Below are 14,342 nucleotides of genomic sequence, written 5' to 3' on the forward strand. Positions count from 1 at the left end.
GTCAGTGTCTGATGCCAAGGGCCCCAACACCCTGTCTCTCCTTGTGACCCCTCTTCCAACCGCGTCAACAACAAGCAGGAAAACCCGCCACCCCCCCAGTGTCACTCTCCCCTTCCAAGCCAGTTTCTGCCCTTGGGTGGCTGTCATAGACAGCCCCCCCCCCCCGGAAATGGATTCCATCCTCACCTCCCCCCCAGGCTCACAACTGTGGCTTCCTCTTTCTTCCTTTACATCCAGAGAGGGAGGTGCTAAGGGTGGGCAGGGCAGGGCCCAGCGGGGAACCAGGTGGCTTAGGGATAGCTCAGGCATGATGAGCCACCGACAGGAACACACTTGGGTCATCCGCTAGTGGCTTCCCGGAGAGTTTCACAGTCATAGCTACTGGCAGAGGGCTAGCACCGCCGGTGGGCGGGTACACACCAACTGCAGGCGCAATGTCTGCTCGCATGAGCCATCTTCATCCTCACAAGCCCTCAAGCGACCATCCTCCGTAGAAGTGTCCCCAGATGCTCCCAAGAGGCGACTTCCAGGAGGGGACATGGAGAGGGGCGGCGCCGAGCAGGCGTGGGTTGCAGGGTTTGGTGTCAAAGGTCCCAATCCAGACTGTCCCTTTGCCGCCCGCCCCCAGGGTCCCCGTTGTCCTGGCCCTGGCCCACCACCTGTAGGCGAGGAGTCGTTCGGAGCTCCATGGTCCCTTCCCTAGAGCGGCTGCCCCCTCGGGTCTCCCCGGAGCCCTCGAAGAGCTTCATGAGGAAGCGCGGACCCGCGCGGGGCAGCAGGTCCCCGGCGGTGAAGACGTAAAGCAGCGGGTTGACGCTGGAGCTGAAGAAGGCCAAGGCCGTGGTGCCCGCCCGCGCCGCCTGGCCCGCGCCGCCGAGCCTGGCCAAGGTCCCCTCGGGCGGAGCCAGCGCGGCGGCCGCCTGCACCAGGTTGACCGCGTGGTAGGGGGCCCAGAGCAAGCCGAAGGCCAGCACGATGGCGCTCACGAGCCGGCCCACGCGGGTGCCACGGCGCCCGGAGCGCCAGCGCGCGGCCCGCAGCCGCGCCAGCGTCACGCCGTAGCAGCCGAGCACCAGCCCGAAAGGCAGCACGAAGGCCGTCAGAGTCTCCAGGCTCAGGTGCGCGGCGGCGTGCGCCGGCGATGGGTGGCACAGCTGGCATATGCGGTCCCCCCAGAGGTGGCGGTAGACGGCGGCCGGCAGGGCGAGGAGCAGGGCGGCCAGCCAAACGGCCAGCAGCAGGCGGCGGGCCAGGGCCGGGCTGCGCAGCCGCGGCGCCAGGAAGGGGTGAGTGACGGCCAGGCAGCGCTGCAGGCTGAGCAGCCCGGTGAGCAGCACGCTGGCGTACATGCTGAGCGCGCACACGTAGTACACCGCCTTGCAGCCCACCTGGCCCAGCGGCCACGCCTGGCCCGCCAGGAAGGCCACGAAGAGCGGCGTGAGCAGCAGCACCGCGCCGTCGGCCAGCGCCAGGTGCAGCACCAGCGTGGCCGCCAGCGGCCGCCCCCGCGCCGGCCGCCAGCCCACCAAGCTCCACACTACGAAGCCGTTGCCCGGCAGCCCCAGCAGCGCCGCCGCGAGCAGGAAGGCCATGCCCGTGGCCCGCGAGGCCTTCCAGCTCAGCAGCGTCTCGTTCCCCGGTGGACGGTAGCACGGCATCATCCTTCTGCGCCTACAGGGGGCTGTAAGGGGCACAGAGGGCGCTCAGTAGTCGGGGTGGGGGGAGCCCAGCCACCGCTGGTGCCTTGTGAGAGGGGACTGTGCCTCCCTTACTTGTCCACCAGCAGCCTAGTGCTTCTAGCCCGGAGCCCTGTCTTCCATGAGGACCCGGGGCCCCAGCACTGCTCCTTGAAACCCAGATCCCCGCCCCCCACTCCTGGCTTCTTCCCTGAGCCCCCAGTCCTCACTCTCGCTGTCGCTGTCTCTGTCTACCGCTCTAGCCTGGGTCCTCCTTCTTTGTCCAGCCCCATTCCTTAAACCTCAGGGCAAAATTGACCCACTTACCCAGGTGTGGGGGGCGGGGATGGGGTCCCGTGAAGGGCCCCGGGATTCCACGAGGTGAAGCCGCTGTGGGTGAGTGCCTACTTCTGTCCGCTGCCTGTCAGGTTTGCAAGAGGGTGAGGCCAGCATAGGGAGGGACAAGATGAGGCTCATCCCTCATCCTGCACCCTCCCATGGCTTACACATGCAGGCTTGTAGGAGCCTGCCTCCCCAGGAAACAGGCTAAGCCGGAGAGGCACACACAAGCTTCCCTGGCTGGGGAGGGAGAAAGAGTACTCTGCTACTGCCTGAGCTTGGGTCCTGCTTCTGCCCTCCTGCCTCTGCCCAGCCCTGCCCTGTCATCCAGCCCTCCTTTCCCCGCACTTTTGTTCTCTGGCCTCTATGGCCTGCACTCAGCCGAGCAGGTGATGCAGGCAACTCATTGTCCCAGCGGCTCTCGCTGCCAGTCTTCAGTCTTCTGGCTCTGCAGAGCTCCCGTTTGTCCCCAGCCCCCAACCCACCCCCTCATCTCTTGCGTTGGGCCCTGCCCCAATCATTCCAAGCTCAGGGCTCTCCCTGGGCTGTTAATGACAGCTTTTCAGCGGAAGGCATGGTGCTGGGTTCTGGGGACAACTCGGGGTACATGGAGGCCTAACGGACTTTAACAGACATGAAGAGACCGCACTACCAGACTCCTCCAGGACACAAGACCGGAAGAAAGGCAGGGTGCAGAGGTGGAGACACTGCAAAGCCCTGTCCTCTGCAGAGGTCAGGCAAAGCTTGGCCATGAAGATGCTTGCGGGGGACCTGGCGGGTGGGTGGAGTTGAAGGAAGGGAAAACCAAGGCCTCTGCTCAGTCACCAGCCAGAATCGGGAGTTCCCTGGGATCAAGGACACCGAGAGCATTGCCTTACTTCAGGTTTGTCCAAAGAAGAGTCTGAGTTAAGGGCCTGGGGACAGGTGATCCTGGATTTGGAGGGTCAGCTCAGGAAGCAGGAGCGAGGGAGCAGGGAAAGACGGGAGAGAGGAAAGCCAGTGCGCACACGGAGTTGAGTCCCTGGCGTAGGCCTTGGCGACCTCTGGGACGCGTACAGAATGCCCAGGACAGAGAACGGGGACATTGCTCGTTGTCCGAGGACTATCCTGGAGGCATTAGCACCCCTGTACATGCAGTCTGTACTTGTCAGGGACTGACTGGGCTCCCATGACTTCCAATAAAGCTTGTTCCATCTGGGCCAAGCCCCAAGAGTAACAGCAGGAGAACTCCCAGAAGGGTGTGCCCAAACCATTCTAAGATGGAGCTTGCTGGGATCCCAAAGAAAGAAGCACTGGATGCAGAGTGACTGGTCCAGAGCTTTGTGTAGCCTCGCAACAGACAGCGAGAGAAATGGATATTCACCTGGGTACGTCCACAGGGGATCAGGGCAAGGCGTTTATATAAAAGTGTAAGGGTTTGGGCTAAGGGCTGAGGCTAGTTTCTTTGTGTTTTGGACAATGACCTAAACACTTTTATCAGTGCCTGGGAATGTCCAGAGACCTGGCTTGGGCTCAAGCCTGCAGGAGAAATGAGGTTGGCCAATGACAAGAAGGCAAAGGACTGCTTCTTTTTCTTTCCTTTCGTTTTCTTTAAGATTTATCTATTTGAAAGGCAGAGTTACAAAGATATAGAGATCTTCCATCTGCTGGCTCACTCCCCAAATGGTCACAATGTCCAGAGCTGAGCCGATCGAAAGTCAGGAGCCAGGAGCTTCTTTTGGATCTCCCTAGTGGGTACAGGGGCCCAAGCACTTGGGCCATCCTCTGCTGCTTTCCTAGGCACATTAGAAGGGAGCTGGACCAGAAGTGGTGCAGTCAGGACTTGAACTGGCGCCCATATGGGATGCTTGTGCTGCAGGTAGCAGCTTTACCCATTAGGCCTCAGTGCCAGCCCTAGGCCCATGTTTCTCAGTCAAGGCAGAGAAAGAAAGCACAGGGACCTGGGGGACCCTACAGGCTCCTTGGGCAAGAAAACAGAGCTGGCTCTCATTTGAGATGTTCCCTGCCAATGCATCTGAGCTTCCATGCTGCTGTTATCACAACTACAACTGAGATCAGAGATGGATACAAGGCACCAGAAGCTTGAGTCCTGGGACCAGAGTTGTGGCACAGTGGGTTAAGTCACCACCTGCAAAGCTTACATCCCATATTCAGAGTGCTGGTTCAAGTCCCAGCTGCTCCACTTCCAATCCAGCTCGCTGCAAATGCTCCTGAGAAAGCAGAGGAAGATGGCCCAAGTGCTTAGGCCCTTGCCATCCATGGGGGAAACCCAGATGGAGTTCCAGGCTCCTGGCTTCAGCCTGGCTCAGCCCCAGCCATTGCAGTCTTTTGGGAAGTGAACCAGTGGCGTGGAAGGTCTCTGTCTCTCTCTGTTACTCTGCCTTTCAAAAAATAAAAGAAATCTTTAAAAAAAAAAAGTTAAAGTCCTGATGACATCGAAGGATGCCCTGGCCCCATTCACTTTTCCTATATGTCATTAACTGGTAAAAAGAGAGAGGCCAAAGAGAAAGTGACTACTCCAGTTGGCTGGGGCAGGCAGCTCTGGAGAACGAAGCCAGGAAATGTGGAGCCAGTCCTTCCCCTCCACCAAGGAGAAAGGGGCAGACAAGCAGGAGGCCAGGGTCCCAGAGAGGCTCCTGGTGATCCATCCTCTCTCTCACCACTCCAGGCACTGCCTCCTCACGTTCTCTAAGCCCTGCCCATCCTGTTGTCCCCACCCTAAGGCCATTTCCTCACCAGCAGCCCCGCCTCTTTTCCAAAAGCTGCAGCTTGTGGCTTTTCCAGGAGGCAGCAGCACAAAAACAGCGCAGATCAGAGCACACATACCGAGAGCCAGCAACTGGCCCTAGGAATCCCCTCCATAGAACTGAACACACCAGAGGCCGCATTCCACTATTTCACATCGTTTCTGTTTGCCCTCACCTGACACACACACGCGCTCTCAGGGCTTTGGCCGGGCACCTCTTCCTCCCCTCCTCCCTCCCTCCCCTTGGACTTTGTCCTTCTTACTGGCTAGGCAGGGGGGCCAGAGTCCGGGCTTGACTCATCCCCACCTCACCAGTGCTGAGACTCCAGCTTTGTCACAGACGACACCACTCCAGCCCGGCAGAGCAGACGGCCACCGAGCCCAGCCCTTCTACTGCTTGGTCCACCATGGAGTACCTCTCAGCCCTGAAGCCCTCAGCAGAGGGCCTACTGAGGTGACTTCTAACCCTCCTGGCCACCCTACCGTGGGCACACAGCGGGACAACTGCTCCACTCAGCTGCCAGGACTCCCTGCCCCTCCTCTGCAGTGGGTTTGGCACTGCCCTTGAACTACTAGCCAGGCCCCCCACCCCGTGGTCTCCCCTTCTTTCCTTTGGCTAATCTGCAAACCTAGCTCCCTCCCTCACTAGCCCTCTAGTCATCCCACTTCCTTCATCCCCCTTGCTCTCACCAAGCCCTCCGGGCTCCTTCTCGAACCTTCCTTCCCAACCATCAGGTCAGTATCTAATATGAGCTCCGAGTTCGGCCGCTGGGTCTGGACCTCAGCACCCCCACCACGGCCTTTCCGTGTCTGTGATCACAAGCGCACCATCCGGAAGGGGCTGACAGCTACCACCCGCCAAGAACTGCTTGATAAGGTGAGAGCCAAGTGCCCGGATTCTATGGGAAGGACAGCTTAAGAAGAGTGACAATATGGGATGATGAAGCACGACGGGCCAAGGTCACACAGCTGCCCCTCTTTCTGAGAGCTAAGAGCAGTGGGGGTAAACCCAATCATTTCCTCTGTCTTGGGGCCAATTCATTTATTGTCCAGGTAATGGGTTGTTCTTTGAGAGTAGGGAAAACAATGGATAGAGGGTTGGAGAGATGGAATTCAGAAGTCAGTATGGTATAGTAACTTCCATATGACAACCCAAGTTCAAATCCTGAGGCTGCCACTTCCAAGCTGTCAACCCTTGTGGAGTTATTCACCCTATTAAAACCTCGGTTTCCTCATCTACAAGATGGGAATGATAATGCAGCACCTCTTAGGGTTGTGAAAAAGAGTAAAAGAGGCTAATGTAGGTAAAGCGCTCATAATAGGCACCAAGGGAGGATTCCAACAGGTTAAACATCACTGGCACTGAAAACAGCTCTGGTGGGAGAGGAAAGGAGGGGCACTGTAGGTAAGAGATTCCAGCTAGTTTTTCCATTGCAATCCAGTAGGAGTGGCTTGGAGGGAAGCATGGGGAAATGAGACTGGCATGGTAGGAGCAACCAGGAGAAAGGGCCAGCCCCTAGTGAGGGTCCCCCAACAACGAAAGAACCCTGAGAGCCGCAGCCTTTAGAAAGATGGCAAAGCATTAGGAAGTAGCTGCGCTATCCATCAATGTCTAGAGCTGACCTGTGGACGCTGGGCTGCAGGTGGGTGGAAGTGGGCACGGGGCAAGATCTGCCATCTCCCTCTTGCTTCTTGCCACTGGGCAGGCCCTGGAGACCCTGCTGCTGCGAGGAGAGCCAACACTGGTGCTAGAGGAGGATGGGACGGCTGTGGAGAGTGAGGACTTCTTCCAGCTCTTGGAGGATGACACCTGCCTGATGGTGCTGGATTCCGGGCAGAGCTGGAGCCCCGTCAGGGTGAGGCCCTGGCTGGGGCTGCTGAAGTCATCACCCCTAACTGCTTCTCATGCTGACCTTGACCCTGGGAGAGCTGTGGCACTGTCAAGGACAGCACAGAGTGGACGGACAGTCCAGGCGCGGTGGGCCTGACCCTGTGCTGACGGGGATCAATGGTGAGTGTCAGGGTGTGATGGTGCACTGCACTGCCTGGTGTCTTGCAGAGCGGGGTGCTGTCCTACGGCCTGGGCCGGGAGAAGCCGAAGCACAGCAAGGACATCGCTCGCATCACCTTTGACGTGTACAAGCAAAACCCTCGAGACCTCTTTGGCAGCCTGAACATCAAAGCCACTTTCTACGGGCTCTACACCATGAGTTGTGACTTCCAAGGACTTGGCCCCAAAAAAGTACTCAGGTCAGAGACCAGTATGTCAAACTTCCCATCCCCTGCAACTGCAGTCCCCTCATCCCTTCGCCTGCACCCACTCAGCTCTCAGTGGGCCCTGCCCTGCTGTACGGCCTCCCGCCGGGTTCCCCTAGTCAGCTCATTTGCCCTCTGCTCTGCAGGGAGTTCCTGCGTTGGACCTCCACGCTGCTGCAAGGCCTGGGCCAACTGCTGCTGGGAATTTCCTCAACCCTTCGCCACTTAGTGGAGGGGGCGGAGCAGTGGCAGCGGCAGGGTCGCCTCCGCTCCTGAGAAGGGGCCCGAGCTTCTGCCTCCGGACTCATTCCAAGGGACTACACTGTGAGCACTGTCAGAGCGTCAGGTTTCACAACCTGCAGGCAAGAAAACACCTAATTTCCCACTGAACTCCGACCCCAGCGTGAGCAGAATGCCTCATACCCTTCACCCATACCCTCTGCCAAAGAACGTGGTCCCATCCTAGCTAAGCTGCCAGCCCCCCACTTGCCTGAAGGCCACAAAGCCGTCCCCCCACATCTGATCCCATCCTCACGGCTGCCACATCTGGCTCTCTCCAGCTCCTCCTGTCTCTGAGCTCCCGCTCAGCACACTGATAAGAGATAAGAGCCCGTGGACTTTACCTTCAAATTTCTACTTTGTTGTATCCTTCCCACAAAAAAATAACAAAAGCATCTTCAATAAAAATATAAAAATGTTTACTAGTAAGAACTTTTGACTCCAATTCAAACCCAAAAAGAACAAGATAGATACCTCCTTCCACCCTCCCCCCACCTGCCCAAGCCCAAAGGCCTCAGTCTTCAAGTATCGAGTTCAGTGCCCGCCTGCGCTTGGCCACCGCACTCTGCTGCTGTTCCCAAGCCTCTCGTCGCTTCAGGAAGGTAGTCAGGGCCACATTTCGAGCCACATGGTGGCCAAAAGGGTCTCTTATTAGCTCCTGGTTCTGTTCCCCTGCAAAGGAACGGCTCATGTTTAGTGTCATCCCTGCTGGAAGAGACCCTGGGGCATGAAGTCCCTCCATTTTCCCCAGACCCTGGGCCTGCCCCTGGGAAACAGTGGACACCTGTCTGCAAAGCCCAGAAGCCAGAAGCGGGGGTGGGAGCAGAGGACGGCACAATCAGCCAACAGAAGGGAAGGGGAGAACAGCGGCTCTGCACTCAGGCCCAGGGAGACCACTTTTTGGAACTGAAGTGAAGCCCACGCCCCAGCCACCCAGCTACATGGGGTAAGAGAAGGGAAAGTCTGGAAACACCAGAGGCATGCGTACTCACCTAGTTCGGCAGCAATTTCCTTCCGGGCCCCCAAGGCTGCTCCACTCCAGATGGCGTCTAGCACACGGCTGCCATGGCGACTGCAGGCCAGAGCCACATACTGTCCCTGCATTGAAACACCAAGATAAGGTTCCTCCAGGGACGCCCACATCAGTGGTGTTTTGAGGGGGAGGGAGGGAGAAGTTTCAGAGAATCTAGAGGCTGGGTCAGAACAGTCTAGGAACCACGAATCTCCTTTGGCTCTGAAAGTACCACCCTGGGGGCAGGCCCTGGTCTCAGAAGACGGCAGGGACCAAGCAGGAGTCGGAAGTCTAACCTTCAGGGTCCGCAGCACACGGCGGCGCTGCTTGCGCGTCACAGAGGGGCTGGTCAGGATGGCATCGAGCACGTGCGAACCAGCAGGGCTTTGGGCCAGCGCCAGGAGCTGTGGTCCCGTCAAGGCACTCAGACTTCGAAGTATAAGACCAGGGTTGGAAAAATGCAGCAGATGCTGAAGCAGTAGAGAGCCAAGGACTGTCACTTCCCCCAGCGCCCTGGCTGCAGCCACTTCCTCCTGGGAGTACAAAGATAGGAAACCGTGAGGCAGTCACCAAACCAGGAGTAAGAGCCCATCCCAGGATGCTTCTGGCTGCAGAAGTCAAGGACCTCACCACTCTCACCTCAGCGGTGAGAAGACTCCTAAGTCCTAGAGGCCTGGCTCCCAGGCAAGCCACTGCTGGGCCTGTCCTCTGCCTCACCTGGTGCTCCGCAGGCTCTGACCCCTCCTCCTCCATCAGTCCATAGTACACCTCATAAGCCATCAAAGTGGCAAAGAGAGGCACACAGGCCACTTGCCGGGATGAGGGCTCTGCACAGTGGAACGCCTAGAGGGGAAGACAGAACATGACGAATGTAAGAACTACCCTACCCCTGCCCTCCACTTTCTAAACAGGAAAGACAATCAGGGAAGAGGAGAAGGGCCGACTCCGTGGAGCGTAAGCTCCATAAGGGGAGGATCTTGCCTGCCTTGCTGTGTCCCAGCCTCGAAACACACACAGGGAGTGAATGAACATTTACCCCTACGTGAATGCCCTCTCAGTCTCATTCCAGAGCTGTGCGGCAGCTTCCAGCCTCATTTCCCAGCGTCTGGAAGCCCCTCAGCACGAGCCCTCTTGGGTTCGGAGGAACAGTGCTGAAGAAGCAGCTGAGTCCTAACGACAGGGTTTGGAGCAAAGGCGCAGACGGACTGCAGGTGACAGCCACTCACCTCCAACAGCAGCTGCAAGACCTTGGCTTGGTGGGCCCCAACTCTACGGCAGGCTCCCACCAGGGCAACGACCACCCCTGGATGGCCCTGGGCTAGTATGGCTTCCAGGGCAGGGCTCAGCTCCTCGAACACAGGGGACAGCTGAGGGGAAAAAGGGATGAGGAATGTCTGGCATTCTGGTAAAATCTTCCTGCTGAAAATAGTTAGTGAAAACACGAAAAGCACTGCCAACATTAGGATTGCGTTTGGGCTGAGTCAGGCTCAGGACAAGGGGGCAGTCTCAGAGGCATCACCTCACACAGGGAGGGGACTTTAAATGTACAAGGGAGAACTAGGGGTAAGGAAAGATTAAACGTAAATCTGCCCTTCCACCCTAACACCCAACCCACAAGACCACAGAGAGGTCTGCTTTGGTGCTAAGTAGCAAAGGAAAAGTGAAGCTATGGCAATAGCCCAACAGTCCTGAGGATTTACAGTCAACAAGCACTAGTGGGCCATGCAACCGCAAACTTAAAACTTGGATTAAGCCAGTCTCCTACTGGTGCTCACTCCTCAGAGCAGCCAAAACAAATCCTCTCTGAGAACATAGTTCCTTCATCCTAAGCTCTGGACCCTAACACACTGTCACAGACATATAAGGAGAGGTAGGCACACAATAAAATAAGGCCCAATGAACAAGAACTAGCAGAAACAGACCCAGTACAGGTTTCCAACTCACCAGCTCCGGGGTAGTGATTGCATCCAGTAAGCGCTGCAAAGGGAAGTTGGCAATGGGATGTGCAGCCAGGGTCTGCAGCTGCCCCTGGAGGTGATCCTTACAGAGGCTCTGGAGCCTTGGGGGGTCTGACACCAGCAGGACCTGCTCCAGGAGTCTGGAGCTCGTCTGATCCCGCAGAAACAGCAGCAAGGGGCTGGGGACAAGGAGAAGGGGGTCAGGCAATCTTATCTCCGTTTCATCCAAAATACAGTTGTACCACTTCATTCCTTTTTTATTTTTTATTTTTTTTAATATTTTTATTTATCTGAAAGACAGTTACAGAGAGAAGGGAAAGGGACAGAGAGAGATACAGAAACAGAGAGAAAGAGAGCTCTTCCGCTGGTTTATTCCCCGAAATGGCTGCAACAATTGGGGCAGTGCAAGGCCAAAGTCAGGAGCCTGGAGTTTCTTCTGGGTCTCCTACGTGGGTGCAGAGCCCCCAGCACTTGAGCCTCCTGCCGCTACTTTCCCAGGAGCATTAGCAGGGAGCTGGATCAGAAGTGGAGCAGCCGCATTTCCAACTGGTGCCCATCTGGGATGCCAGCATCATGGGCAGTGGCTTAACCTGCTATACCACAACACCAGTCCCAACCCCATTCATTTCACACATCCCTTCAACCTTGGTCAATCCCGACACCCTGACCATACCTGCCGTCTGCTGAGGAATTGCGAGTACTCAGATAGCCAATCACAGCATTGCAGAGATGGGCACAACACTGGGGGAGTTTGCGGTGTAAGATCTGTAAGGCTACTTGAAGGCAGAAGCTGGATATCTTGTCAGTGATAAACACTGTGGGCAGAGGCAAAAACAATAAAAGCTATTTTCCCAAAACCCAGATGACCTGTACTACTCAGACCTTAAGCAACCAGGCACAGGGGCTGTGGACAAAGAGGGCTTTGGTGCATCAAACCAGATGGAGGTTTGAAGAGGAGTAACCTGCGCTAAGAGACCTGCTTGGTGGTAACCACAGATCCTAGACACTCCCTGTAGTTCCCTCCTTACCAGCAATGTCCTTCAGAAAGCAGGAGCTCAGGTCCTTAAGGCAATTCAAGAAGGCTTCAGGAACCTCAAACTCAGTTGGCTTGCACTCTCGAGCTGGGGCCCTTTGTGCTTCTGGAAGAAGATCAAGAACACGTACAGTGATGAGATCACAAACTGCCACCCAGGGGAAAGAACACTTCCACAGACGATCAAGGACCCAGCTAGGAGATGCAGAACCGATGTGATACAAATGGACCCTCTCTTCTGGAGGGCTGAACTGACACAACATTCCTAATGCATCTGAGAAACTTCACCCGGCCCCCCATGACCCATGGAAGATAGTGTAAGCTCCTCAGCCAATATCAAGGCATTCCAAAATCAGGCCTCACTTCACTCTCAAACCTTACTTCCTAGAGTTTTTCAAAATACAAGTCATAGCTTATGACTGTATCATAAAATCAAGTTAGTGATCTTCACTTGCATTTTTCTTAATAGAGCAGAATAAAATGAGACAGGAAAGACGACATCAGAGCAGGCTGCATGTCGTAAGCAGAGAATTTTCTCTTGAACTCTTGCCTTATCCCAATATGTGCACATACCCATACACACTCACATGCATGTTGAATCATGTTAAATTTAAAAAAAATTAACCAATTTCTGGAGTGGAGTCAAGTCTAGCAGTTAAGCCCACATCCCATAGCAGAGTGCTTGGGTTCAGTACTCGGCTATAGCTCCTGACTCCAGTTTCTTGCTTAACGCAAGGAGGAGGCAGCAGTGATGGCTTGGGTAGTTGGGTTCCCACCAACCAGTGAGAGACCCGGATTGAGTTGCTGGCTACCAGCATCCTCCTTTGCCCAGTCCAGCCACTGTGGTCACTGGGGAGTGAACCTCAAACACTATCACCTTGGCTCTCAAATTTAAAACAACAATAACAAAATTTTGTTTCTTACTATAAGTAGGGGTTTAAAAAAAAAAAGATTGAAATCCACTGGGGCCGGCGCTATGGCATAGCAGGTAAAGCACCGGCTGTAGCACCAGCATCCCATATGGGTGCTGCTTTGAGTAGCCCCAGCTACTCCACTTCCAATCCAGCTCTCTGCTATGGCCTGGGAAAGCAGTGGAAGATGGCCCAAGTCCTCAGACCCCTGCACCCATGTGGGAGACCCAGAAGAAGCTCCTGGCTCCTGGCTCCTGATCAGCCCAGCTCTGGCCATTGTGGCCAATTGGAGAGTGAATCAGTGGACGGAAAACCTCTCTCTCTCTCTCTCTCTCTCTCTCTCTCTGCCTCTCCTTTTCTCCCTGTGTAACTCTTTCAAATAAATAAATCTTTAAAAAAATAAAAATTAAAAATAAAAAAAAAGAAATCCATTGCTCTGTGTGAATTGCCTCCTCCTGCCTTCATCCTAATAGCTGTCCCCTAAATATACCTACACCCTTACCTCTGGGCCTCTGCACACACTAACCTTTGACCCACTAAACCACATCCTAATTTCTCTGCTAATTCTTCCAGTTCAAGCTCCCTCATGAAGACATATTTTTCTACTTACTCTCTCCATCTAAATTTCTTAAACTCTCCTTCCCTCCAGGTCACTGCCCTCTCTTATAAAACTTACCTGAAGATTGGGAACCACGGGGCCTGGCTCTGTCAGACTCCAGAAGAGCCCCTCCTAACACTTGCAGTAGAGTTCTGACCACGAAGCTGCCATGTGTGTCTCCACAGTAGAAAAGAAAATCATCACACACCTCAGCGGCGAGTCCCAGGACCAGCTCCTCCAAAGTCTCCAAGGTACCAGCCTTCCCAGCCGCCGCCGCCTCCTCCTCCTCTTCCTCCTCCTCCCCGTCCTCCACCTCCTCCTTCTCTGCAGGACTTCCTAGCAAGCGCGGCAGCTGCAGCAAAGCACTCTGCATCACATGGACCCCACACCGATGACAGGCCACAAAGCGTAAGTTGGGGCGCAGAGCAGCCCATACTCGACAGAGAGGTTTCAAGGGACTGAACCCCAACAGTTCCTGCAGCATCTCACTGCCAGTCCTGTTTGTGGCCAATGCTAGGGCCTGAGCCTCCACTTCCTTCAAAATATTGTTCACCATCAGCTCTGGAAAGGCAAGAAAACAAATGAGAGCATTTAAAAGATACTGAAGGGTGGACTTTGTGGCCCAGTGGCTAAAGTGGCCATCTCCGATGCCAGCACCAGCACTCCATAGGGACTCTGGTTCAAGTCCCAGCTGCTCCACTTCTGATTCAGCTCCCTGGCACTGCACCTGGGAAAGAAGTAGAAGATGGCCCAAGTCCTTGGGCCCCTGCATCCACGTGGGAGACCTGGAAGAAGCTCCTGGCTCCTGGTTTCAGTCTGGCCCAGCCCTGGCAGGTGCGGCCATCTAACTCTGACTTTCAAACAAATAAACTTTTAAATATATATACATACATTTTAAATAAAAGAGTCTGAGAAGAGGTCAAGATTATGTTCCATCATTAAGCCAAAGGGCGGGGGTCAGTGGCACAGAAGAGGACATGGAGTTGAAATTCAGGGCGCACACGTAGGGACCCACGAAAGTTTCCCTGCCTGTCCCAGATTTTCTGCTCTTGGTCCTATCCCGAAGTTGCTTCCTACCTCGTTCTTCCCCGGTCTCAGGAGCCTCTTTCAGCGCGGACAGAGCCCGGCGGAAATACCCCAAGGCTTCGGGGCTCAGGTGGGGGTAGGCATCTAAAGCTGGCTCCGAGCGCCCGTCAGGAAGCTGCCGCGGCTGCTGTCTGCGGCCTGGTGGGGCGCGCCCCGACGCCTGGGCCCCGCGCCCCCGTTTGCTGCCAGCGGGGAGTCGGCGCCCCGCCTTGTGGGGGGAGCGCGGACCCAGCCCCATGTGTGTTCCGATCCCGCTCGGACTGCGAAATCTCCCGCAATCGAAGGTCCCTCCGGCCCCCAGGTATGGGCCCACGAGCCACCCCGTAGAGACAGGCCGGCGCGCTGCGGACGCAGTGTGTGACGTCACAGTCCCGCGACGTCCTCGGGCGGCTGGGGTGGGTGTGTCCCGACAGGTCGCCCCGCCCAGACTCCGCCCCACCGCCGCCGC

General features: G+C 56.0%; 3 protein-coding genes across 3 annotated transcripts; 1 reads left to right on the forward strand and 2 right to left on the reverse strand.

Moving 5' to 3' along the window:
- Window positions 1-584: 584 nt before the first annotated feature.
- Window positions 585-1,670, reverse strand: LTB4R2 (leukotriene B4 receptor 2). The gene has a single exon (XM_062204633.1). The coding sequence runs from the start codon at window positions 1,659-1,661 to the stop codon at window positions 585-587; it is 1,077 nt and encodes a 358-aa protein (XP_062060617.1). The 5' UTR covers window positions 1,662-1,670.
- Window positions 1,671-5,021: 3,351 nt separating this feature from the next.
- On the forward strand, window positions 5,022-7,714 carry CIDEB (cell death inducing DFFA like effector b). Its single transcript, XM_062205350.1, has 5 exons — window positions 5,022-5,215; window positions 5,497-5,638; window positions 6,468-6,617; window positions 6,821-7,011; window positions 7,164-7,714. The coding sequence occupies exons 1-5, from the start codon at window positions 5,169-5,171 to the stop codon at window positions 7,291-7,293; spliced, it is 660 nt and encodes a 219-aa protein (XP_062061334.1). The 5' UTR covers window positions 5,022-5,168; the 3' UTR covers window positions 7,294-7,714.
- A 5-nt stretch (window positions 7,715-7,719) lies between these two features.
- On the reverse strand, window positions 7,720-14,235 carry NOP9 (NOP9 nucleolar protein). Its single transcript, XM_062205349.1, has 10 exons — window positions 13,886-14,235; window positions 12,887-13,369; window positions 11,295-11,405; window positions 10,940-11,081; window positions 10,253-10,445; window positions 9,535-9,675; window positions 9,026-9,151; window positions 8,605-8,841; window positions 8,289-8,394; window positions 7,720-7,968 (listed from the first exon to the last, which is right to left on the reverse strand). Exons 1-10 carry the CDS (start codon window positions 14,130-14,132, stop codon window positions 7,811-7,813), a joined length of 1,944 nt encoding a protein of 647 aa, XP_062061333.1. The 5' UTR covers window positions 14,133-14,235; the 3' UTR covers window positions 7,720-7,810.
- Window positions 14,236-14,342: the final 107 nt, after the last annotated feature.

The sequence above is a fragment of the Lepus europaeus genome, chromosome 11, assembly GCF_033115175.1.
Source record: "Lepus europaeus isolate LE1 chromosome 11, mLepTim1.pri, whole genome shotgun sequence".
NCBI classification, from domain to species: domain Eukaryota; kingdom Metazoa; phylum Chordata; class Mammalia; order Lagomorpha; family Leporidae; genus Lepus; species Lepus europaeus.

What these genes read in the sequence shown, in the direction of transcription:
- CIDEB (XM_062205350.1), top strand. Translation starts at nt 5,169, where the DNA reads ATGGAGTACCTCTCAGCCCTGAAGCCCTCAGCAGAGGGCCTACTGAG. An exon ending in GCCAAGAACTGCTTGATAAG is followed by an intron (nt 5,639 to 6,467) that starts GTGAGAGCCAAG and finishes GCCACTGGGCAG; the next exon opens with GCCCTGGAGACCCTGCTGCT. An exon ending in GGCCCCAAAAAAGTACTCAG is followed by an intron (nt 7,012 to 7,163) that starts GTCAGAGACCAG and finishes TCTGCTCTGCAG; the next exon opens with GGAGTTCCTGCGTTGGACCT.
- NOP9 (XM_062205349.1), bottom strand. Translation starts at nt 14,132, where the DNA reads ATGGGGCTGGGTCCGCGCTCCCCCCACAAGGCGGGGCGCCGACTCCCC. An exon ending in TCTTGCAGCTGCTGTTGGAG is followed by an intron (nt 9,152 to 9,534) that starts GTGAGTGGCTGT and finishes CTTCCCCTCTAG; the next exon opens with GCGTTCCACTGTGCAGAGCC. An exon ending in CAGAGCCTGCGGAGCACCAG is followed by an intron (nt 8,842 to 9,025) that starts GTGAGGCAGAGG and finishes TTGTACTCCCAG; the next exon opens with GAGGAAGTGGCTGCAGCCAG.
- LTB4R2 (XM_062204633.1), bottom strand. Translation starts at nt 1,661, where the DNA reads ATGATGCCGTGCTACCGTCCACCGGGGAACGAGACGCTGCTGAGCTGG.